This window comes from Ictalurus punctatus, chromosome 8, assembly GCF_001660625.3.
Source record: "Ictalurus punctatus breed USDA103 chromosome 8, Coco_2.0, whole genome shotgun sequence".
NCBI classification, from domain to species: domain Eukaryota; kingdom Metazoa; phylum Chordata; class Actinopteri; order Siluriformes; family Ictaluridae; genus Ictalurus; species Ictalurus punctatus.
The window spans coordinates 7,869,546-7,895,802 of record NC_030423.2 but is presented as its reverse complement, the minus strand read 5'-3'; the positions used below and the strand labels follow the sequence as shown (position 1 = coordinate 7,895,802).

The following is a 26,257-nucleotide window of genomic DNA, read 5'->3' as shown; positions in this document are numbered from 1 at the left end:
TGTTTCAATAACCAGGCTTTTCAAACATGAGTGATTAAAATCAATATAAACTAATCCACAAACTAACTAGAATCATAAACAAAATATAACAAAAATGTTTTTATTTCTCGTATTCTCAGAAAAATATCTGGGAAGTTAAAACCCTTACCAGAAGTTTAACAAATTCAGATGCCTTTCACAAACTTTTCTCAACTGTAAACTATTATTGAAATGCAGCAGTTATGGGTTTGGACACAGACAAAAACCTGATTGTAAAAGTCAGTAAAACAAGAAAAGCAAGCTCCTTTCAGTAAAAGGAAGTAGTGACTCAGTGGCTGAAATGTTTAAATCAAGAACTGGTTCGTGTTAAACTGTCCTTCTGTTACTGAGCAATACTTAGAAATCAACAACCTGAAACACCTAAAAATCAGTAAACTCCAACCAAAACACTAAGAACAGCTTTCAAACATGGATGAAACAGTCAAAGTCAAAAGTATATCAGTGGTGCTAAACATTTAAACCTACAATTTAGACAAGACTTGCCATTAAGACACAAGCACACTAAGGTTTTAAAGTATGAGACATCTGATTAACCCAGTTATAAACAGGACTACTGTACTATATACTCTATGATCAAAAAAAATGATCATTAATCACAGTCAAATCATTCTAGAATTTAGGCTAAATACCTTTGGCATGTGTAAATGAATGTGTAAAAGCTGAAGGGCAGAATAATATTGGGTATTTATTCAGAAACAGTTATATTAGCTGCTTCATTTCTAATCTTATGGACAAGATTTTTTTCCCTTTAAAAAAAAAAAAAAACCTAGAATCTAAAACAGCATACATTTCATATAGTTTATGTACCACATCTTTCTCATTCTGTCATGTTCTGTCTCATTCTGTTATATTTTACCAGGCAGAGATTCACTATTCAGCTCGGTAACATTTGACATGTGTGCCTGGAGCTAATTTCTGCATTGTGGAACTATTTAATTATTTATTAAAAATGAAAGCATTCATCATCATTACTGTAGCATTAACACAGTGCCATGACGCAGATTTCAGCCAATTATAGAGCCCTTTGGGAGCTGTATTGGGAGTAGAGAAGGTTTAAAGCTTTTCATTAGTATTATAAACATTAACAAATATCAAAAAAGGACATATACTATACATTCAGTGAATTTTTTTTTCCCTAAGGAGAGTATACAATGTCATGATTTTTTTTATATATAGGCAAATTTAAATTGATCTGTTCCTGAAAAAAATTAACCTATTTCAAATCAAACTTTTTGTTTTAAATAAATGCCAAATCTTCATGATTGTATCTTGAATTAAGCAAAGCAATATTTTAATGGAAGTCATTTCATCTACATATGTTTTTTAATTCTTATTAAACATTATGTTGAACAAGAGATCCTTATATAAAGCAGAGGTTCCCATCTCTGATCCAGTGTGATTTCCCTGCTCTATTACCAGTGATTTCCCTGCTCTATAATCAGTGATATAATCACTGATTACATGAATAGTTCAGCCAGTAAAGAAAAAGGCACTAAAATAAAAAGCTATAAGCAATATCCCCTTTTTCATTCTTTCAAAGATTACTTTTTTTTCTTTCTTTTTTTTTTTTTTAAGTTCTGCACTGAAGCTATGGGGCTGGTGTAGCTGTGAATGTTTCACAAACTGGAGGCTGTGAGCTGGAGGCCACTTGTTAGCTCCATTAGTCCAATCTGCATCTCTGATTTAAAATACTATTTTTTTCACCACGGTGCTGTATTCATTCTTTCTTCTGTGTTAGAGCTACTCAGAAGTTAAGAAGGGGGACAGTTCTTTCTGATTCCAGGACAAAAATCTGGTTCCTTGCTTTCCTGTACACAAAGAATTAGACATTGTTTCATGTGTAATCATTGCAGTTTCCTCACTGAACACACTGAAGGAGAAATCGTAAGAACAATCAGAAAACACTAAAATTACCATTAACATTCATACATTTAGGATTTATTGGTTCTATTAATTCAGAAATAGCTATAAAAACTAGAAAGAGAAACTATACCAATTTACTGAACAATTGTAGCGATGTAAACGTGTGTATTCATGCAAAATCTGTAATACATTAAGATTCATCTTACCCCTGCACAAAAAACAGAATAATGATCACCAGCAAAGACACCACATCAGCAGTGATCCATATAATTCTGTACACATGAGGAGCCTGAGGAATTCACACACACACACACACACACACACACACACACACACACACACACACACACACACACACACACACACACACACACACACAGAGAGAGAGAGAGAGCGAGAGAGAGAGAGAGAGAAAACTTCTTGCATAACTTTTTGGACTGAACTGCAACACTAATGAACACTAATTTGACATAAATTTGATATGAGAACAGAATGTAGAACAGGCAAAGTGGAAATTACCAGATGCCAGTCAGGCTGAGACATGTCTTTGAGGAGGTGGCATGTGTTAGTGGTCACTGAGCTGGCCCCTGCGCACCACAGTAACGAGAAAAGCCAGCGCTCGTTCACCACCCACAGGTTGACCGTCACATTATAGCTTCTGAAGTTACTGTACCATAAATAGGCAACAATATAAGCATATTTAATACACCTCTACACCAAAACTAAGTTTTATTTCCAATGATTAATTTTATACTTGGTGAAATATAACAATATGCACCAACTTCCTAATATTATCTAAACCACATATCTCTCATGGAATTTCCTCATGGTGTCGAACTACAGCCTTTCACCTACTATCATGTCTATGCTTGCCTCAAAGTGTGCGCAAACGCCTTTAATACATACCTAATGTCTTCAGTACTTATTGCATTGTATTTCACATTAAGAAATCGCCCAGAGTCGTTCACCATTGAAGAGTTATTGCTGTAGACCTGGTGAAACCCTGGAGCCTGCTTCTTAACATCCTGTCTACACTTTGAAGGGAGCCACCATATCTGAAAGACATTACAGTCATAGGGTCAGACCTTCAACAAAAAGCAGCACAGCAGGATTTTAAAAGACCAAAAAAAAAAAAAAAATCTTGCACATAGCCACTTCACCTACATATTTTTACTTCATGGACAAATCTATAATATTTATTAATTTATTAAATTTATTATTTATTAACATACATTAATTAGCTGATGTGCACAGTACCCAACACCCAATCATGTTACTGTCCTGTTGCCAGTTAACTTCCAGCCATTTCTTTTTAGTAACACTTACTTTTCCAGCCTTTTGTTGCCCCTATCCCAAATATTTTGAGATGTGTTGCGGCCATCAAATTCAAAATACCTTATTTTTTACCTTAAAATGGTACATTTCCTCAGTTTAAACATTTGATATGTTCTATTGTGAAGAGCATATGGCTTTATGTGATTTGCAAATCACTGCATTCTGTTTTTATTTACATTTTACACAGCGTCCCAAATTTTTTGGAATTCATTGTTCGAACTGGAATGGACTCAGTCAGAAGACCAGCTAGTTAAGAATGAATGTGATGCAGTTCTTCAATTCAGCTTACCAAATTTTGCGAGATGCCAGATTTCAGTATGGTCATAACTGTGCTATTGCAGTCATCATCTTTATTCTTGAAGTCAAAGATAAGAGAGATGTTGTGCTCTTTTGCAATACCTAGGAGTTCTTCAAGGGATGGTACACTCTGTTCACGAGCAAGAGCCTTGTCTTTCTCCGAAATGAAAGACACAGACCAAAAAGGGTTTGTCTGCATGAACAAAAGAACATTTTTTTAAAATAAATAATTAATTAATTAAAATTCTCCCTCATGAATGTAAAGAATTTCCCATTTTAATTACCATGGAAAAATTCCATATTTTACCTTGACAAACCATTCGCCTGCATTTAATTTCCGTAGCTCCTCCCATGTGAAGTCACTGCTCGTGTTGTACATTCGATTTGGAAACACGATATCCACATTAGTTGTCCTTGCCAGAAACTTACTATGATTGTCATGCATTAAAAAAGGAACCATGTCCTTGCTGAAGAGAGAGGAAGATTCACATTAGAAAGCAAAGCCAAGACAAACGGTAGAAATATGTCACTTGGATTTGATGTACCTGAGCTGCACATCCGTCTCAAAGGCTACCACACCGCACTCCACACTATTATTGAATGACATGATGGTGTTCTCTGGAGCCAACTGAACACAGCACAGTAAAAAAAAAAAAAAAAAAAAAATTCAAGGGGGATTTTACAAGATATACTACACTTTAATTATCTTAATCCCTAAATCTATTCATCTCTAATCTTTATTGTCACTACATTTTATTATATACCTACTATTAGAGCAACTGCTACAAAGACCTTAAGGAGTCTACAAATCCATCTGCTTTAAACATTCCCACATTAGACAGCAAACTCATTAAAAATGACTGTTTTACCAGCTAACATTCTGGGAATGATGCCAAAGGTGAAACAACCACAAATGATTCACTCATTAATTTGCTCCAAACTGACGGTGGTTTCAAAAAAAGTAACACTAGAATAACTTGAAACATTACAGTAGAAAAAACAGCCTGTCCAAAACAGCCTGTCAGGTATAAGCAAGTGTAACATGATACAGTCTACTGTTATCTGTAGGAATAAATGCAACACAACATGTATAACTTTTCCGAAAAGCTGTGCTTACCACAGGTGCACCACGGTGGCCCACAAGACTGGGTTTTGGGGGAAGTGTGTCAGTAAGACATGGACTACGAATCAAGAGAGGACTGAGGAAAACCACGACCAAAATTGCCATGAATACCCCAATTATGAAGTTCTTAGAAACTGTGCCAAAACAAAGACAGCCAATGTGCAGTGTTCAGTGCTTTTCTGAATGACTATTTATAATGAGAAGATGAAAAAGAAAATACTTGATGAAATTTCACTACTTATACATGCTATATGAGACAAGATTCTGTCATGTACGCAATATAACGAAAATATATCCCAATTCTTGAAGTTGTTTCTATGATACACAATACAGTGGTGCTTAAAATGTTTTTAATACATACACACACATACACACTAATATATATATATATATATATATATATATATATATATATATATATATATATATATATTATTTATTACACAGTGCCCTCTACTAATATTGTCACCCTTGGTAAATGTGAGCAAAGAAGTCTGACTGCCTCCTGCCAGGAACTTAAATTGGGCCGTGGTTGGATCTTCCAGCAGGACAGTGATCCATAACATACAGCAAAATCAACAGAAAAATGGTTTGCTGACCACAAAATCAAGGTCCTGCCTAGGCCATCCCAGTCCCCTGACTTGAAACAAACAGAAAACCTGTGGGGTGAACTGAAGAGGAGATGTATACTCCAACCTCATCAGGCATTATAGGAGAAAACTCAGAGCTATTATCTTAGCAAAGGGAGGTAGTACAAAGTATTGACTAAAAGGGTGTCAATAATTGTTACACACCTATATTTAACAAAGATATTTATTTTAATAAACCTGTGTTTGGTTTGTGTCACGGAACACACAGTCACTTCACCTTCTCCTGAGGACTAATCACGCACACCTGCTCCCAATCACACCACAATATAAAAAAGACTGCTCATTCACAATGTCTTCGTGAAGTATACACTCAGTTGCCTTTTGTCTCTGTTGTTACCAAGCCGTGATACTGTGTTTGTTTATATGGTTTCAACTTTGTTCACTTCACGACCATGTCTCTTTGCTTTTCCTAGTCTGGACTGTTTGCCTGATTGATTGACCCTGGCCCATGACTCCATTACATCAATTGAAATTGTTTGATATCCAGGAGAGCAGAGTATATATTGGTGAATGTTTTAAACATAAGATCAAAATGGTAAACAATAAAGACAATTTTTCACAGCCTTCTTTGCTCACACTTACCAAGGGTGCCAATATTATTGGAGGGAACTGTATGAGGCATGTTTCATTGGACTATTTAAGAAGTACTCACCAGTTCTCTGAGCTCTGTAGTAACTCTGGAACACAAGCCAGCTGATGATGGTCAAAGCCACAACAGCACCCAAATGCAGAAAAGGAGCTGTGGCCTGTACAATACAGCGACACAATACTAGAGACAGTAGTACAACAAAATGCTTCCATATACATTATTGTGCAAAGGTTTTATGCACATTCAAGGAAATATTGTAAAGCATAGATGCCTTCAAAAAATAAATGTTTCTACCTAAGAAAATACTATAAAAAGCAGTGAAGAGCAACAAATTAAACAAAGTCCAAATTTGTTGGGACAACCCTTTGCTATATCCTGCCCTTAAAATATATATTCTGAATTTAAATATTTATTTAAAGCTGCTTTGGGACAATGTTCATTGTTAAAGTGCTAAACTGACTTGAATTTGCATTTTTAAAATATATCAGTAGTCTCGGGTACAATTTGTGCGGTTTTGTAAAGAACATAGCTGGTAAGTTTTACTGAGCATCTTGGAGAATCTGCCACAGTTCTTCTGGAGACTCTGACTGTTGCACTTCCTGCAGCATTTTTATTTTTATCATGCAAAACCCAGCAGCCTCCATTATGTTTTTATCTGAAAAGTGGTCTGTTACACTATACGTTACTTTGTTTACTGGCCTACAAACATTTTTCTTCAACATTTAATTTTTTGTTGGAAAAATAATGTTTGTGCCCAAGACTGTATATGTACTGTATATTATATACTCAGACTCATATAATCATAAATAGTTTAGAATTTATTTCCATTCTGCACCTGCAGTGATAAGTAGATACTGGACCATTCTTCTGTCCATCTGAAGCTGATTCCACCTATGCCAAGTCCGACCATAACCAGACCCACAAACAACAAAACCTACACAATAAGAAGGAAAAAAACAATCAGTCTATCCGATTAGCCTTTTACTGAGATATTACTGCTAAGAAATTTCTCCTCAACACTTCCTTCTCTAGAGTCTAAAATAGATCTTCCAGTTTACATTTAGTGCACTATGAAATCACGGTAAAAGGTCATGAATTACAACATCTAATTGTTTCAAACATTATACTTAAATATGCTTATATGCTTAAATACTATGTGAGAGATATCTGTACCTTATGCAGCCAGTGTAACGCCAAAGGTTCTTTTATGGAAATATGGACTAACGAAAGCCCCTGAAACAAGCAAGATATTTTATTACAACAAATAACTAAATAGAGGTACTTACAAAAATATAATTACTATGAATCTATTTTCCATTCTCACCAGGAGCAGAAGACAGTAAGTAGCCAATACTGCAGACAGGATTATAACAATCATGTACCAGTTCACCCAAACTCTGAGGGAAGTAAAGGCCTCCCTGTTAAAGTGACAAGTCATGAATAAATATTTAGCTACCCACCACACTGAGTAACCAGAATATTTAACGAAGATATGATTTATAATAAAGAAAGAAATAAAAAAATACAATAATTTTAATAATAAATTTACATTTTAATTTTGCATTATTTAAATATGACATTTGTATGAGTTACTTAATGTGGAGAGAGAGAGAGAGAGAGAGAGTGTCCGTGCATGAGTGAGTGTGTTTTCACCTGTTGACATCATCGTGGTCATTGTAAGCAACAAAACAGATATACATCCATCCCAGGGTCAGAATGGACACCAGAGAGAGAAAGCTGAACCAGCAGTATACACACTAAAGAAGGATGAGAGAGAACAAGCATGGTACAAGTTTCTACATGCTTCCAACTAACAGTCATTCCAATTTACTTTTACCTGTAATCTTCATACCGGCCAAACAGGTAAACTCTATTACTCACACAACGAGCACATCAATCTTTCATTTTAATGTTTGATTTCTGCCTGTTCACAAGAATTGCTACAATCGTATGGATCAGTGAAAAAAATGCAGATATTAAAGTCTTGTCTTTCGCAATCTTACTGTGTTCAGGTTACATGGATCATAAATAAACTGTACTTAAAGCGTACTTTCAATGAATCATCACCCTTCTGAGTAGTTAAGGAGTCAAAAGACTTAAACACAATTAAGAAATGTCCCTGTTGGACAAGCTTTTAAACCCCAAATTAAAAAGATGAGAGAATTTTCTTGATGCACAAAAAACCCCTCTGCTAAACCTTTATTTAAATGTGGCATTCAAATAAACTCTCATTTTTATTGTGTAGATATTTAAAGTGAGGCTGGATGCCCCGTTTGAGGCTCCTGGAACCATGCCCTCGTTTCCTCATGTTGAGTTTCGCTCGATCATGAATGACGGATTGATGAGACACAACATGCAGGATGTGATAAACTAATTGCAGCTCTTAACAGCTTTTAACCAAAGCAGGCCACTGCACACAAGGTTTTAGAAACTCCTGAATATATTCCTAATTAGTCATCTTGATATAGATATATATATATATATATATATATATATAAAATTTCCCCCATGCACCAGTAATCAGGCTTCCAATTAACACACTTTTCATCAGGACTAAATCTTCTGTCCAAGAGCACTACACTGAGTTAAAAGGAAAACACAGTTACATTGTAAGTGCTCATTAAGGAAGTATTCAATGATATTTCAAAATGAATACATTAGACAAAATGATCATGGCTCACTTTTGTTTTACTGTCTTGTGAACGCTTCCAAGAGCAACTGTAAATCCCTCTGAGGCAGGTTCTGAAGATGCTGTCTCTTGAGCGCATTGCGTTTTCTTCACAAATTCACGCACAGAATGAAAGATGAATAAGAGCTCCTTCGTTATATTGCAGCGGAGTTTCTATGTGTGTAGGAATCCGTTAAATGACTCACATCTCAGACCTGCATGGAGGAAAGACAATATATGGAAGAAGTAGTACACTGGAACACACCTCCTAACTCATTAGTGGTTACTGAACCTGCATGGAGGGTGTTTTTTCAGTTACGACATTTATGGGTAAATGAAACAATGAATAAATATAGCAAGTGATCAACAGTAGAATAGACACACAGTAGGCATTTTAAACATTTTAGATATATTATGGACAAATAACATACAAATTTAAAAAATACCCAATACTACTAATGCAGGCCAGCGAAAGAGTCAAATATCTACAATGGTGCAAGTAACAAAGTTATATGTTTTAAGAGAAGTTTGCATGCCATTAATTCCATATTCAGATAAGGATATGTTCACGTGTCATCCTGTGTAGCTACTGAGTTTATAGTATATGGTTTACATTACTGGTGAGTATTTCACATGGCCAGAAAACAGCCAGGAAAATCTGGAGTCTGGAACATACACACAGCATACCAACAATGATGGCCAAGTTTTATTTAGATACGATAAACATAAAAGAATTATATGGCTACCTAGTCCATAATTTAAGGAAAGACTTCTTTTAACTAAATACACATGGCCTTCTCAAACCATGGCAGAGTAATTTACTTGTCACAGTGGTATTTTCTCCATTATCTGTATTATCTCCATTAGCTTTTCCCATGCACCGAAACAATATACTGTCAAAATATGCTTTCTCATGAGCTTCTCCTCTCACCTCACAACGGATGATCAGCTTGACAAGATAAAGAGAGGTCAGTTTTTAAAATAAATAAATAAACTCAATAAAGCACAGTAAGTAGAACAAGTTCTGAGGAGGAAAAAAAAAACAGATCAGTTTTATAAAACTAAAAAGCAAGAAATCTGGCCTGACTGGAAAGAAAGTGGATACAAAGAGCTTAGCATTAATGCAATTAAAATGAATGTGTTTACTTAACATGTATCTGTGTTTTTCTACATGCCTCTGGTTGATATATGACCAGTAAAATAAAACCACACACCTGCAATCTAAGACAGCTTAGATCATATGACCAGACATGTTCCACCTAAGGGTGTGATTTATTGGCAAGATTGTATACTGTGATAAAAATAATTCATTCGATTAAGGTGATTAAAATAAACAATATGGCATTATTCTAGTCTTGAGATTATGCTATACTGATGCAGATTTTGCCATCACAGAAAATATGACCAGTTATGACATGTTGAAATATGTTACATGAGTTTTAAAACATGGAATGCATACCTCAGGTGAAAAATCAGAGAAAACAGAATTTCAACATTGTTTTCATAAACTATGGTTAGTGATGCGTTCTTTCAGCTTCTGTGCTTCTGTGCAAACTCTTGCATTCAGCTTTATACAAAATATGGGCACTGAGTGCAAAAGTGTCTGAATTTAACTCCACTACAGTGGTACAAATGTAGACCATTTAAAAGCATCATGATTTTTTTTTAATGGTCCTTCACAAAGGAATGTAAATTCTACAGCAACCATGACTGGTTTCAGACAAAGATCTATATGCTCAAACAATGGACTATGTGCCATAAAATCATCAAGCACAACAGTAACTGAGATATGGTTCAGCAAGATACAATTTGCTTACAAAGGTCCAGGTAACGAACATGATGGCATGGTGATAACATTTGTGATTAGTTAACTGCTATAAATAGGACACACCAAAACACATCAAAAAGTACCCATGGTTTGTTTCGCACTGGCACTTCACATAACCACTTCTGACTAGTGCCACAGACTATGACTATGCCTAGATAAGATATCTTTTTTGAACAAATGCATTGTTTTCTGTCAACTTTAAACATTCTATTTTGTTTGCTGATATTTTTTTTTAACAAGCCATGTCTTACCTTTCTTGATGAGCTAAAGAATCATCTACAGTTAGTTTTTTTTCACACATTTATCAGTTCTGCTACTATATAATTAAGTGCTTGGATTGATCCGCTGAAACACTTTGCTGCGTCTGCATTCAGTCCGCCAGTTGACAACCCCTTAACATTTCCTTCCTAATTTGGTCTTGGCCAAGTCCCATCCACCCCTACCCTCCTTTATAATAGAACAGATACTAAGGAAGCCAACCAACTTTTTGAACTACTGCTCATGCTATGTCACAGTGCTGTGAACGCACTCAGAGGAAAGCCGTATCTGCCCACACATGAACTCACAGATGCCCACAGTGAGCTAATGTTGGATGCCATCCCTCCAACCCAGAGAGTACAGGTAATTTTGATCTTGTGGTTCCTGGCAACAGATGGGTGTGGCATTTTTCGGATTCATACTTGTGATCTCTCAACCATAAGGGAAATGCTTTTCTGCTCCATCTTTCAGGGTGAATTTGTTAACTTTTTTTTAACAAACCATGTCATTACTTCACTAATTAGACCACAAAGGGTTAATTAAATAATGAAAAAAAACTATGAATACCTGTGAAAATGCTTCCCTTTGTTTATGAGCTCCCATCAGGTAAATAATTACCCACAGCTATTATGTCATGCATTGATCAATACAGCTATTGTTCATGTGCTTGGTTTAATCTACTAAAATACTTTTGCTGGATCCACAGTCTGCTAGCTGAGCCCATTATGTCTTTCCTGGACCAGAGACTATTTTTATGGACAAGGACAGAACAATATTGACCACTGTGACACGGGTGCAAGAGACAATGACAGGCACCCAGCAAGGCATGTACAATATTCCACACACTGTAGGTGTTGTATAATAATTGCACAATCAGAATTCATGCTTTTCCTGCTTGAGGAGTTTAGTCATGCAGGTTGTGCAATGTTTTCAGTGAAAAGCAGTTTACCATGAACTCATGGCATTATCCTCGTCACAGTGGTTAATTCTATGCGATAAACCTGCAACCATGATACTCTCTCTTCTGAATCTAGAATCAATCCTGGGTGCAGACCGATCGTATAAAACACAGCAAGTCTATATTTCTCCACTATCCACTAGTTCACTCAAGTGTTGAAAGTTATTAAAATCATTCACTTGTTAATACAAAATAACTCTGGGTTCAGTCCCATCCCACATCACCAAATTCAGAAACCACAAAAGGTTCTTTACTGACAGACCAAAAATCCAAGGAAACAATATACTGTTGATACAGCAGTATAGTGCAGTTTTAGCACTTGATGTAACATTTACTCATATTACTTATTTTACCTCGATCATATTTCTGACACTTAAAGTCATCTTCTGCAGTGTGGTGACCAGACATGTTCACAAGTCCCCGAGGTCCAAGTCAAGTCTCGAGTCTTTGTTCTGGTTTTTTTAGCAGAAGTTCTTTCAGCTAGTTTCAGTAGTTCTTTTCAGCTAGTTTCAGCTGACCCATGTCACACCCCTCTTCACCTCCCTCCACTGGCTTCCTGTAGCCGCCCGCATCAAATTCAAGGCCTTGATGCTCACCTACAAGACCTTGTCTGGAACGGCACCACGAGAGCACCACGAGAAAAAAACATGCTGTGTATTTTGAGCTATTGCTTGCACCACAAGGTTCCGTTTTAGGCCCACTGCTTTTTACTTCATACCCCTGGGTCAAATTATTCGTAAAAATGGTATCAGCTTCCACTGTTATGCTGATGATACATAGCTGTATGATTCAGCAAAGCCAGACAACACACAGCAGCTTAATAAAGTTGAGGAACGTGTAAAGGACATTAGATTTTGGATGCTTATTACCTTCCTCTTACTTAATTCTGATAAAACAGAAGTACTTGTACTAGGACGACGTGTAGCTAGAAGTAAACTTTCTGATTACATAGTAACTCTAGATGTCCTTTCTGTTTCATAAAGTGCAACAGTAAAAGACCTTGGAGTGATTATTGGCTCCAGTCTTTCATTTGAAGCTCATGTAGATAATATTACTAGGATAGCCTTCTTTCATCTCAGAAATATTGCTAAGATAAAAATATAATGTCACTACATGATGCAGAAATATTAGTTCATGTTTTCATCACCTCGAGGCTAGATTACTGTAACGCCTCACTGTCTGGTTGTTCCAGTAGGAACATAAACAAGCTCCAGTTAGTCCAGAATGCAGCTGCAAGAGTCCTAACTAGAACCAGAAGATATGACCACATCACCCTGATCTTATCAACACTGCATTGTCTCCCAGTGAAATTTCGCATTGATTATAAAATACTACCACTGACCTATAAAGCACTGAATGGTCTTGCGACACAGTACCTAAGCAAACTTTTGGTCTTCTATGATCCACAACGCCTACTTAGATCAAACGCTTTTCGGTACCTCGAATAGCGAAGGCTACAGCAGGGGGAAGAGCTTTCTCTTACAAAGCCCCACAGTTATGGAACAGCCTTCCAATTAGTGTTCGCGACTCAGACACAGTTTCAGTGTTTAAGTCTAGGCTGAAAATGTATTTGTTTACTCAAGCTTACCATGAGTAGACTTTCTTTTACGCAAAGTACACAGTCTTACCTAACAATCTCTCCCTCTCTTTACCTCCCTCTCCCTCTCTCCTTCTGTCAAGCCACACATGATTTTATGGAGATGCCAGTGATCCTGACTCTTTCTGCAGGGTCAGGATCCTGACCTGCCTGATCCGTTTGGATGCCCTACCTCCTGATGGAGCTCTCATCAACTGGAGGCTACAGCCTGGAGATTGCTTAGGATGGTACCGCTTGAAGTACCATGAAATAGATTTGGACCTCAATTCCACATCGACATTCTCACTGTGGTTGCTGGGACTACGGTTGCTGCTATGGCCTTGGGACTGCAATTACCACATGCAGTTTTGCACTTAGGTCTCCTTTGGTGAACAGTGGACTAGTTCAACAAACAGATGTAAAAACCATAATGTAAAAACTTCATGTAAAAACCATAATGAACTTTCTTTTACTTTCACACTATCTGTTACCCAGATGAGGATGGGTTCCCTTCCGAGTCTGGTTCCTCTCAAGGTTTCTTCCTCATATCATCTTAGGGAGTTTTTCCTTGCCATCGTCGCCAACGGCTCGCTCAATAGGGATTAATCCACACATTTAAAATCTGTATCCTGTGTTTATATATTTCTGTAAAGCTGTTTTGAGACAATGTCCATTGTAAAAAGCACTATACAAATTTAATTTAATTGAATTTGAGATGCTGTAGTTCTCAAGCAATGATGGGTAAGATAGTCTTCCAGTAAGAAAACCCCCATGTATAAATGCAATTTAACTTGATAAACTTGGATTATATTACATACTGCATTGCTGTTGAAACAGTACGTGCTAATGAGTATATCCCAGACATACTACATCCGCCATGTTAGCATTGTCATGTGACCTTTGATGTCATCATAAACACAAAAATCTTAAACAAGTTAACAATTTATTCAAGTATTGTTAAACAAGTCCTGTTTAACCAATGTTTAATACTTAAAAAGAACCGACGCTGTCTTCCACTTTTTTCCCCCCCGAGTTCGTCCACACCAGTCCCGTTGCATCATGGGATTGTTTGACTCGTGTAGTGTCCATCATTTGCATACTGCAAAATCTCGCCGGAAGCAGTAGGCCATCCACGTATTTCTCGCCTACTGTTTCTCGCATACTTAGAATTCGGACATATTGCCCCTCTGGTATACTGCTTACACTATATAGTAGGTAAGTATGTGGTTTCGGACGCAACCAGTGTCATACACAAGCGGTGTGTACTTTTGGAGCTCTCTGCTCCTCCTATCTTCTCAGCATCTGCGCCACGAGGGGGCCTGCAGGGGGCCCGGCCCAGCCCGGCCACCTGGGTCACTGTGGCCCCTCTGGTAAGCGGTCCTGAACGCATTTTCAGCTGCTGGGACTCAGCACCATGCCTCTGTGCCCTCTTACTTCTTGAAATACTAATAATTAACAAAAAATTGTTTTAACAATTTTGTAAATTAATTTAGTTTTACCATGAATACTGATTATGAATGAAGAGTAGAAGTTAACTAAAAAAAATATACTTAAAGTCATGACGACAGTCATAATCAGCCAATACACCTACACGCTGCTGTTACATGCGGTCATGACAGCAAACTTTTGTTTAAAACATTCAATGTTTAGCTTTATAATACAACAATAATGGAAATTTCACAACGAATGGAAAGACAGAAAGTTTAATACTTCCACTCGTCACCTACAGCTTTTCTAAAGGTAATATGGTTGGTGTTTTTTTTACTAGTGCTTTGTCACTACTATGTGATTATGTGACCAGTGCTGGTCATTATTATTATTATTATTATTATTATTATTATTATTAACACAGAGTGCTTTATACACAGCCTTGCTCTTTACCATCATCGGATGATTACATGAAATTTTTAATAGTGTGCCACACTTAATCTTTGCTTAAAAGTAGGTTTAGTAAAGTGGTGGTATCCATCCATCTTCTATACCTCTTACTCCTTTTCAGGGTCACAGGGAAACCTGGAGCCTATCCCAGGGAGCATCGGGCACAAGGCGGGATACACCCTGGACTGGGTGCCAATCCATCGCAGGGCACAATCACATACACATTCACACAGTACGGACACTTTAGACACACCAATCAGCCTACCATGCATGTCTTTGGACTAGGGGAGGAAACCCCCGCAGCATGGGGAGAACATGCAAACTCCGCACATACAGGGATACAATGGGAATTAAACCCCTGACCCTGGAGGTGTGAGGCAAACATGCTAACCACTAAGCCAAAGTGGTGGTGGTATTATTATTATTATTATTATTATTATCTGAGGTAATTATGAAATGTGAGCCTCTCTTTACACTACTTACAACCCAAATTTATCCAGCTGTCACCACCTTTAATTACCCAGGGAGATCTGGGAATTAGTCTTACAGAACACAAATGTATCCACAATCATAAGGAAAATATATGGTACTTTATTACCACTTAATCTTTATTATTATTTTAGTGAGGTAGGAGAAGTGGTAGTGGTAGTCGTAGTGGTATTCGTAGTGGTAGCCCCTCCCTCCCCCTGTGTCTTCCACTTGTCTCTGATCGACTCGTTGAGCTAGTCTAGGTAATAGTATCACTGTCGGTAAAAGTTTGTGCTCCTGTTCTACTTCTTCCTGGAAGTGGTTTACATTAAAAGCGACTGACAAAACAATGTAGCCAGATCTGGTAAGATGGTAAAAGACAACGGCATAACTCCAATCACTTCACTTTTAAATTGTGCAGCCTCAAAGATGCTTTTTTTTCAGACCCGGTTTAACAAAAACAATAAATAAATAAATAAATAAGAGAGAGAGAGAGAGAGAGAGAGAGAGAGAGAGATAACACTGCAAAACTACAGATAATACAGTCTAGAGTGAATGCAATCCGTTAACTAGTTAACTGTGAAAACAAACCAGAATCCCTTACCTTAGCATTGCATTTAGAAGGAGCTTAACTTCGCCGAGATTCACTTCAGCACACTGAAGTGCTTTCACGTGGGGCTCTTTACACACACACACACACACACACGCACGCACGCACACAGACCCCACACACACACACACACACACTTTTTTTTCCTTTCTTTTAAACTTTTTGTGTGCTTCTCGCTGCAGCAGCATGTCGAGAGTTGAATGCTAATGATAAGTGATTAAAATTCCTCTGGAGGAAGGCTGGTGGCAACTTGAAGAAGCCCGATTGTGAACGGAAAACTTGAAAATGAATCTTTAAACCTTATGAATTCGACTGTGACTTAAAAACAAATAACGAACTATAAATATGTGCTGTTCGTCTTGGGCAAGCATGGAAATGTAAAGCATTTAAAAGCTTACAAAGTGATTGGCATAAAGTTGTAGGATATTCGCAAATTTAGGGACCGTCTCCAAAGTTTCATGAGACATTGGTATACACGTTCTGACTTCAATAGCATTTGAAGAGAATGACTTACAGTTACAAAACCAACCGAAAAGTGTTCATGTAGGTGTCGGGTATAACGCACACCTTTTAGATTTTTGATATTTATTAACTCTCATGTTCTGTTGAGATTTGCTTCACTTCCTCGTTGTTTGGGGGTCACTGTTACCCCAATGATTAAAGTGTGAAAATGATCATTATAATTATGAACTATACCTTTTTTCCTGCTTAAATGTTCCTTTCCATTTATCCTGAGCTTATTGAACTGATAAAATAATAGAAAGAAGTGTATCATTAACGCTTACATTTACTGAAGCAGGAATGTGTGTTTCAGAAAAGAAACTAAATAGAGAAATAGCCATATCATTTCTTAATTTACATAAAATATTGAAAAAAAAATATAGCCGTATATGTTCTACATATGCTATTAAACAAATATAAATATCCCCTTTGTTTGAATAAAAAAATCACAGAAATAAAATCACAGTTTTCCACAATAGTAATATTAGTTATATTTGGGGTCAATCTGACCCGGTCAGATATCATTGTTGTTTTGTTTTTGTTTTTATATATTTTTTTTAAAATAAAAAATTAAGTAAATGCAAAAGTGCTTTTTGTTACTGCACACTCACTAACCAGAGAAACTAACTATGTGCAAATTTAAGCATACACATCATCTGGGCAACAGGACAGCCAAATGTAAACTCCACCCCTATGCCAGACAAGGTAGAAAGTATAAAACCACACAGATTCTCGCAGACGCACCCATCCCCCCTCCATGAGAACATTGCAAAATGTAATTTTGTGTGTGTATGATAGAGAGTGTGTGTTTTGCACCTTAGGAACCAAACAAATTCAAAGCATATGAAAATCCTTTGCTCTCAATAACATTTATTATTGGGGTAATATGACCCCAAACATCACGTGTGTAGTCATGTCATAGCAGACATCAGAAACATTATCAGAAAGTAAAAAAACACATGTAATGGTATTTTTTTTTCCTATTTGAAGAGGGTCTGGGGTCATATAGACCCCAAACAGAACATAAGGGTTAAAATAAATGGTATAAATAACATTGTGATGTTTTTATACTGTATGGACTCATACACAAAATATACCATAATTTAAAGCTCAATAGCATTCGAAGAGAATGACTTACAGTCACGAAACCAACTGTAAAGTGTTCATGTAGGTGTCGGCTACTATGCACACCTTTTTAGATTTTTGATATTTATTCAAACAAACTGGCAAATCATATCTAAACATTGTGATGTTTTTATACCATATGGACTCAAACACAAACTATACAATAATTTAAAGATCAATAACATTTGAAGAGAATGACTTACAGTCACAAAACCAACTGTAAAGTGTTCATTATGTCCATCCACTGCTTACCCTTTGTTGTAGCAGACCTTTTGCCCTTGAGATTTGTACACATCAGAATCTCTTCAACAATGTTATTTGTGACAAACAACTCCCATGTATCTTTAGTGGACATGGTGATGGGCCCTGTAGCTGGTCCAGGACACTCCGTCAAGATGTTGTGACTTTGAGCTTTGCTTTGATTAGGCGGTTCATGACTCCAATGAGCCATTACGGCTCACTCACGTACACAGGACTTGGGTCTCTCTTTCATCCTCTGAGGACTCATCAGTGGCTCCATCATCTGTCATTACAGCCTGATGTTCCTGATCTCCCACATAAACTGGGAGCATTATTTGACAGGGGATATTGGTTTATCTAAACATGCTGTTCCTGAAATCTTAAAGATGTTATTACAGAATACGCTCCTGTGATAATTGCTGGTTCATTTAAAATATCAAAATATGCTCCCCATACTTTTGTTTCAGATTTTTTTTTTTCAGATTGGATGTCACCGCTTCAAGAGGTGGTTCCATGTGGCATGCCTTTCTATGTCAGACAAGCAGTTCAACAGGGCACAAAATGTTGACTAGAAGTGCTGCCTATATAAATAATTTTGAATTCCTTTGGCTCCCATCCACTATCGGTCTAAACATAAATAAATTAAACTGTGTACAGTTTGAGTTGAGTCAACAAGTTGCGTCAACAAGGCAGTTATCTGGTGGCCAGCTGACAGACAAAAAATGCAGAAAACAAATAAACATGTGTGAAATATTAAAACACTTGCGTATCATCAGTTCTTTCAAAACCGGATTCACACTGTAGGTTTTTGGCCATGATTTGGTCGTCTGAGACAAATTTAGAGAATCCTAAAAGATTCCTATAATCCTAGGCCAAAATCTATAGTCTTTGATCGCTAGTTTGACGTGTTCCCCGACAGCCGATTAATGGCCGTTGTGATCAAATGTCTCCCCAGATTTAATTCTGGTAGTGTCGGAAGATTTGAGGCATAGTCCTGTAGTGTGACAGCTTCTCCCACTGTGTACGAGTCTTCTTGCATGTGTCTGTTTTTCGCGTCTTGACTGTTGTACAGTCAGACATTAACGACGCCTGAGATCCTACAATGTGACATGGCTTACAGCAGGGATCATGTTCGTACAGTCTGGCAAGCAACAGTCGCAAAGGACGATTAAAAATCACACAGTGTGCAGCCAGCTTAAATTAATAGGACATCTATTTTTTAAGAAAACTATTAATTCCAGTACGGGTCATTTTGACTCCCTTTATGTATCCGTGTAGATTTTTTGGTTCATGCATTGTAGGGTTAAATATCAAAAATCTAAAATGTGTGCATTAAAGCTGACCCCTAGATGAACACTTTCCAGTTGGTTTTGTGACTGTAAGTTATTCTCTTCAAATGCTATTGGACTTTAAATTATGGTATATTTTGTGTATGAACCCATTCAGTAGTGAAATACATGGCAATATTTACATATGATTTGACAGTTCATTTTATTAAATTTAAAAAAAGTCTTTGGGCAAAAAGTCCAAAGAAAATACAAGAGTCATATGATTTAAATTTAAAGTGGTAGAACTGCATTCAACACCTACATCTCTCTCTCTTTCTCGCTTTATAAACTGATTAATAATATGGAGTGTTTTTCAGAAATTTGGGGTATCAATGAGGTTATGTGCACACACACACACACACACACACACGCGCTCACTCTCTCTCACACACACACACACACACACACACACATTCTCTCTCACAGATTCAGATTCAAGTAGCTTTATTGGCATGGTAAAAGGCTTTAAGAGAGAGATACTTTGTATATATTGTAACCTTAGTTTTGACAGGTATAGGTCAAAGGTCAAAAAGATACACATTCTAACTCTCTATATCTAGATCAAAGGTCATGATCATAAAAATATTTATAGTTATGTTAAATCTGGATCACATCCATTCGTGACCATACATGGTACGGCCATGTGTTTTCCACCCCACACACGTTGCACACATGTTCTTTCTAACACTCTGTGGTAGGTCATAAAAATATATATAGTTATGTTAAATCTGGATCACATCCATTCGTGACAGAAACGTTACCATACCTGGTACGGCCATGTGTTTTCCACCCCACACACGTTGCACACATGTTCTTTCTAACACTCTGTGGTAGGTCATAAAAATATATATAGTTATGTTAAATCTGGATCACATCCATTCGTGACAGAAACGTTACCATACCTGGTACGGCCATATGTTTTCCACCCCACACAAGTTGCACACACGTTCTTTCTTTTCACATAGAATATGAAACTCTCTGAGGTAGGTCATAAAAATATATATAGTTATGTTAAATGGGGTTCCCATCTATTCCTGACACAAACGTTACTAGTTATGTTAAATCGGGTTCCCATCCATTCCTGACACAAATGTTACTATACATGGTACGGCCATGTGTATTACACATCCAAACAAAAATATGACACACACAAACGCACTTTATTTTCACATTATTTAAAAGGAATTTAAGTGTTATGTACTAAATTACCATAATTATGAACACAAGTTGTTAAGTTGACAATCATTTTTAAAATTACGTTTCTCCATTTAGATTGTCTGCAGTAGAATGCAGTCTTTTAAACCAGGAAAAATGACTGCCTTTAAGTTTTATAACAATAGTAAGTAAAATCCAGCGTGATTTACATTACAAATCTCATACGTAACATCTCTGCAGGATTTATAGACGTTAAAGCACTGAATGAAATGAGCAATATAGACAAAAAATAAACACTCTGTGTCTACTACTTTTATCTATCTCATAGAACTATCCACAGTCCAAAGGCTGTGGAGCTAGAAGGCTACGTGTGCGAATGACAAAAGATTTTAAAAAATAAAATAAAAAATGTATCAATACATGAAATTAGATTACACAATGTAGTTGAGGTTTACATGAATAAGCAGAAATGTAATCATGCTTATCTTTCCTATAGCACAAATGAAAAGCTCTCTCTAGATGAGCAGATTTGTCAAATGAAACTTTTTCCTTCTTATCCACTGCTACGGTAAACTAAAGAGTAGATATTCAAATTACACTGCTAAATATGACTAGCATTAGCTACGTGTACTAGTGCAAAATAGACCATCAAATGTATTAGCAGGTGTAGCCTATACACGAGTCCACTATTGGTCATATCACAACTGAGAACATGCCCCCAAATTCATTGCTTTAGTAGAATTTAATTGTAAGTGAAATGATATTCAAATTGTAATGTCCTTAGTATTTGTTCAGTCTACAGGTCCTCTAACACTCTGTTAAATGAATAAATGTAAATGTACTACAACGTAACTTTTGTTTTAAATCAATTAACGCAGAAATTACACACAATATTAAGTTGATGTAATTATCAACATTATTATGTCAACACAACTCATCAAAATTTGAATTTGAATTACAATTTGAATATCATTTCACTTACAATTAAATTCTACTAAAGCAATGAATTTGGGGGCATGTTCTCAGTTGTGATATGACCAATAGTGGACTCGTGTATAGGCTACACCTGCTAATACATTTGATGGTCTATTTTGCACTAGTACACGTAGCTAATGCTAGTCATATTTAGCAGTGTAATTTGAATATCTACTCTTTAGTTTACCGTAGCAGTGGATAAGAAGGAAAAAGTTTCATTTGACAAATCTGCTCATCTAGAGAGAGCTTTTCATTTGTGCTATAGGAAAGATAAGCATGATTACATTTCTGCTTATTCATGTAAACCTCAACTACATTGTGTAATCTAATTTCATGTATTGATACATTTTTTATTTTATTTTTTAAAATCTTTTGTCATTCGCACACGTAGCCTTCTAGCTCCACAGCCTTTGGACTGTGGATAGTTCTATGAGATAGATAAAAGTAGTAGACACAGAGTGTTTATTTTTTGTCTATATTGCTCATTTCATTCAGTGCTTTAACGTCTATAAATCCTGCAGAGATGTTACGTATGAGATTTGTAATGTAAATCACGCTGGATTTTACTTACTATTGTTATAAAACTTAAAGGCAGTCATTTTTCCTGGTTTAAAAGACTGCATTCTACTGCAGACAATCTAAATGGAGAAACGTAATTTTAAAAATGATTGTCAACTTAACAACTTGTGTTCATAATTATGGTAATTTAGTACATAACACTTAAATTCCTTTTAAATAATGTGAAAATAAAGTGCGTTTGTGTGTGTCATATTTTTGTTTGGATGTGTAATACACATGGCCGTACCATGTATAGTAACATTTGTGTCAGGAATGGATGGGAACCCGATTTAACATAACTAGTAACGTTTGTGTCAGGAATAGATGGGAACCCCATTTAACATAACTATATATATTTTTATGACCTACCTCAGAGAGTTTCATATTCTATGTGAAAAGAAAGAACGTGTGTGCAACTTGTGTGGGGTGGAAAACATATGGCCGTACCAGGTATGGTAACGTTTCTGTCACGAATGGATGTGATCCAGATTTAACATAACTATATATATTTTTATGACCTACCACAGAGTGTTAGAAAGAACATGTGTGCAACGTGTGTGGGGTGGAAAACACATGGCCGTACCATGTATGGTCACGAATGGATGTGATCCAGATTTAACATAACTATAAATATTTTTATGATCATGACCTTTGATCTAGATATAGAGAGTTAGAATGTGTATCTTTTTGACCTTTGACCTATACCTGTCAAAACTAAGGTTACAATATATACAAAGTATCTCTCTCTGCTTTACATTGCCAAAGCATTGGTAACATTAAATTACAGACATACATATTCACACGCAATAAAAAAAAGGTCAATACAACCCTAATTCTGAAAAAGTTGGGACAGTATGGAAAATGCTAATAAAAACAGGAGTGATTTGTAAATGTACTTTGACAAAAAAACATATAAAGACATTTGATGTTTTACCTTATCACCTGCATAGTTTTTTGAAGATAAATGTTTATTTTGAAATTGATGCATGCAACATGATCCAAAAAAGTTTGGACAGGGGAAGTTTAGGACTAATAGCGATGTGATGAATTGATATAAGAAGGTGATGTGAAACAGGTGAGGCAATCGTCTAATGATAGTATATAAGGAGCCTCCAAAAAAGGCCTAGTCCTTCAAGAGCAAGGATGGGGCGAGGCTTGGCAATCTACCAACAGATTAGTCAACATATAATCCAACACTTTGAGAACACAATTCCTCACAGACAAAGTGGTAGGATTTTGTGCATTTCACCTTCTACAGTGCACAGTATAATTTAAAGATTCAAGGAATTCAGTCAAATCTCGGTACATAAAGGGCACGGCTGAAAACTACTTCTGAAAATGTGTGATCTCCGATCCCTCAGACGTCAATGTCTTAAAAACTGTCATGAGTCTGTAATTGATATCCCGACATGGGCTAAGGAATACTTTGGTAAACCTTTGTCAGTCAACACTGTTCGCCGCTGCATCTACAGACGCAAGTTAAGGCTTTACTATGCAAAGCAGAAGCCATACAACAACATTCTCCAGAAGCGTCGCCAACTTCTCTGGACTCAGTCTCATCTGAGATGGACAGTAGCACAGTGGAATGATGTTTTGTGGTCCGACGATCAACATTTCAAATAGCACATTCAAATACCAAATTCTGCCTGAGTTACAAGTGCATAGTTGCGTAAATAGAGAGTGCGGGTGCTAGCATAGCCTTCCTGCAGTCCTGTTCTGTCTCTGATTGAGAATGTGTGGTGCATTATGAAGTGCAAAATAAGGCAATGAAGGCCCTGTAGAGTTGTGCAGCTGAAGAAATGCATATTGGATGAATGGGGGAATATTCTGCTCGCTAAACTTAACCAATTGGTGTCTTTGGATTTGAAATGAGTGTATATTTTCAAAAAATAAATTAAATACACAAAGTAAAACATCAAATAATATGTTAATAATGTACTTTCAATATAGTACAGGGTGAATTGAATCTTCAAATGACTCTTTTTGTTTGTTGTTTTGCATTTTCTATACTGTACCAAGTTTTTTGGAATAGGGGTTGTAATTTGAAATTATGATGTTGGTCGTGGCGACTGTGTCTTTTGAGAATATCATTATTTTAGTCTTTTTTGGGTTAACTGACAGAGCTCATGTCTGACATAAGGTGTGCAGGAGGTCTGCAGCTGTAGCCCTTCTTTTGTGGGTGACAGCAGCATTTGACTTCAGTGTCTAATAGAGTAAGACCGGGTTCTGCAGACTGTTCCAGAGCCCTTGCTAGTTCATTGATGTATACATTGATAAGGGTGGGACTCAAGCTACAGCCTTGCCTCACTCCACGACCCTGAGGGAGGAAATATGTGTGTTTGTCATCAGTTGTAACTGTAAATTTGTTGTTTGTGTACACTGATTTGATGATGTTGTGTGTTCTTCCTCTGATGACACACTGAATCAACTACAGTAAAAGTCCCTAATGCCAAATTGAGTCAAAAGCTTTTTTGAAGTCAACAAAGCATGAGAAGATTATAGTTTTGTTTTGGTTAATTTGCTTGTGAATTAGAGTTTGAGTTAGAGATGCAAAGTATTCTGTCATGTCACAGAATGTAATGGAGGGTTAGGACAGATGCAAATGCAGATAAGAGGTTTATTAAAGAGAGGCAGGGAGACAAACTCAAATCATGAGACAATCGCGTGGTCAAAAACAGGCAATAGGTCAGGCGATCGGCAAACAGGCACAAACAAGTCTAAACAGGTATTGAGAACATGTTGTGTTAAATTATCCAATAAATGTGTTTTAAAAATTCCCACGAGTGACCAACACAACATGTGTTAAATTATTGTCCAATTCCATTGCAGACTGCACTCTTGACATCATCATCCAACTCTGAACTCGCCTCAAAGTGAAGGTTCGTTGCTTTGACCTTCTGGTTGTGACAGTGGAGTCGGACTCCTGAGGCGAGGAAACCAAATGACTACCGGTAAGTTAGCATTCATCACTATTTAGCGTTAATGCTGCTGAAAATGCCTGGCCGAATTTGTAATATTTAGGCAGGGAGCGCATGAAAATGTATTCATTGGAAAACAGTAACTCAGCAAGTGATAATTAACTTTACCTGTCACGACGACTTCAAATATGTGAATATCATGTACTGCTTCCTCATTGTTAGCATTACACTAACAGTGTCATGTGTTTATGTTGGCTGTGAAATATGGATTGAGGTTATTATATAATTCTTTGGGTCTGTATCTTATCTGAGGCTCCGAGTTAGGGTTAGCTAGCTGGATGCTGTCACCAATCACAGTAGGGATGAATGATACTAACCTAGACGCTCACCTGAGAGCGTCTAGGTTAGTACAGCTAGCGGTTACCTTTTTGAGAGTTAATGATAACATAGCATTACAGCTATTCACCATGATGTAATACAGAGAGTGGGTTAACGTTATCTACATTTAGCAACTGTTTTGAACAAGGCAAGCTGTAGTAATTAGCGTTAGGAGGATGGATTAGATTTGTTTCTTCATGTATTCGGTGAATGTTAATGCTGGATAAAAGGTGCAGACAGTCAGTGACTAACAGAACTTAGCTAGCTCACTAATGTCAAGGTCAAAAGTTCTTCACAAGGTTAACATGACAAAAAGAGAGCATGGGGGTTACAGTAGGTTATAATGCTTTCCATTGTCTCTGTAATGTTGGTTGACTTAATTAGGTAGCGAAAAAAAAAAAATTGGCGGTGAGGTGCTAAAGGCAAGAAAATAAATATTCGCAATTAGCTAGATTTACAGGTGAGTCTACAGCACCATTTTGTTCATTAGGATAGTGGAGGTCATATTCCCAAAATTACACAATTTGCCATTCTGACACGCAATTCTCAGTTGAAGCCCAAAGTCATTTGTCCATATTTTGTAGCTAACAACTAACCAACACTCTTTTTGCTCTTTAACTTTTTTCAAATGGAAGGGAGTGGGAATCTTGTCTTCCCAGATGGCAGGGAGATTTGTAAGAAGATGCATCACCTCCAATTCTTACATCTATCAAATGTTTAAATGATTTTAATAAATGTCACCTGAATTTCATGCATTTGTTTGTTTATTTTCTGACCTTCTTTTGTGGGTGACAGCAGCATTTGACTTCAGAGTCTAATATAGTAAGATCGGGTTCTGCAGCCTGTTCCAGAGCCCTTGCTAGTTCACTGATATATACATTGATAAGGGTGGCTACTCAAGCTACAGCCTTGCCTCACTCCACGACTCTGAGGGAGGAA

General features: G+C 36.8%; 1 protein-coding gene and 1 long non-coding RNA gene across 3 annotated transcripts; one reads left to right on the top strand and one right to left on the bottom strand.

Moving 5' to 3' along the window:
- Window positions 1-84: 84 nt before the first annotated feature.
- On the bottom strand, window positions 85-16,241 carry gdpd2 (glycerophosphodiester phosphodiesterase domain containing 2). Of its 2 annotated transcripts, none has more exons than XM_017474218.3 (15): window positions 16,135-16,241; window positions 8,578-8,779; window positions 7,550-7,653; window positions 7,221-7,314; window positions 7,070-7,129; window positions 6,732-6,830; window positions 5,960-6,053; window positions 4,652-4,791; window positions 4,080-4,162; window positions 3,842-4,001; window positions 3,527-3,727; window positions 2,809-2,957; window positions 2,422-2,569; window positions 2,109-2,191; window positions 85-1,847 (listed from the first exon to the last, which is right to left on the bottom strand). In XM_017474218.3, the coding sequence occupies exons 2-15, from the start codon at window positions 8,662-8,664 to the stop codon at window positions 1,784-1,786; spliced, it is 1,566 nt and encodes a 521-aa protein (XP_017329707.2). In that variant the 5' UTR covers window positions 8,665-8,779; window positions 16,135-16,241; the 3' UTR covers window positions 85-1,783. The 2 variants fall into 2 exon arrangements, with proteins under 2 accessions (XP_017329707.2, XP_017329708.2); XM_017474219.3 differs by lacking the exon at window positions 16,135-16,241 and adding an exon at window positions 10,644-10,786.
- LOC108268890 (uncharacterized) lies at window positions 15,807-26,257 on the top strand. Its single transcript, XR_001813385.3, has 3 exons — window positions 15,807-15,894; window positions 24,852-24,973; window positions 25,954-26,257. It is a non-coding gene; the product is annotated as an uncharacterized LOC108268890 (long non-coding RNA).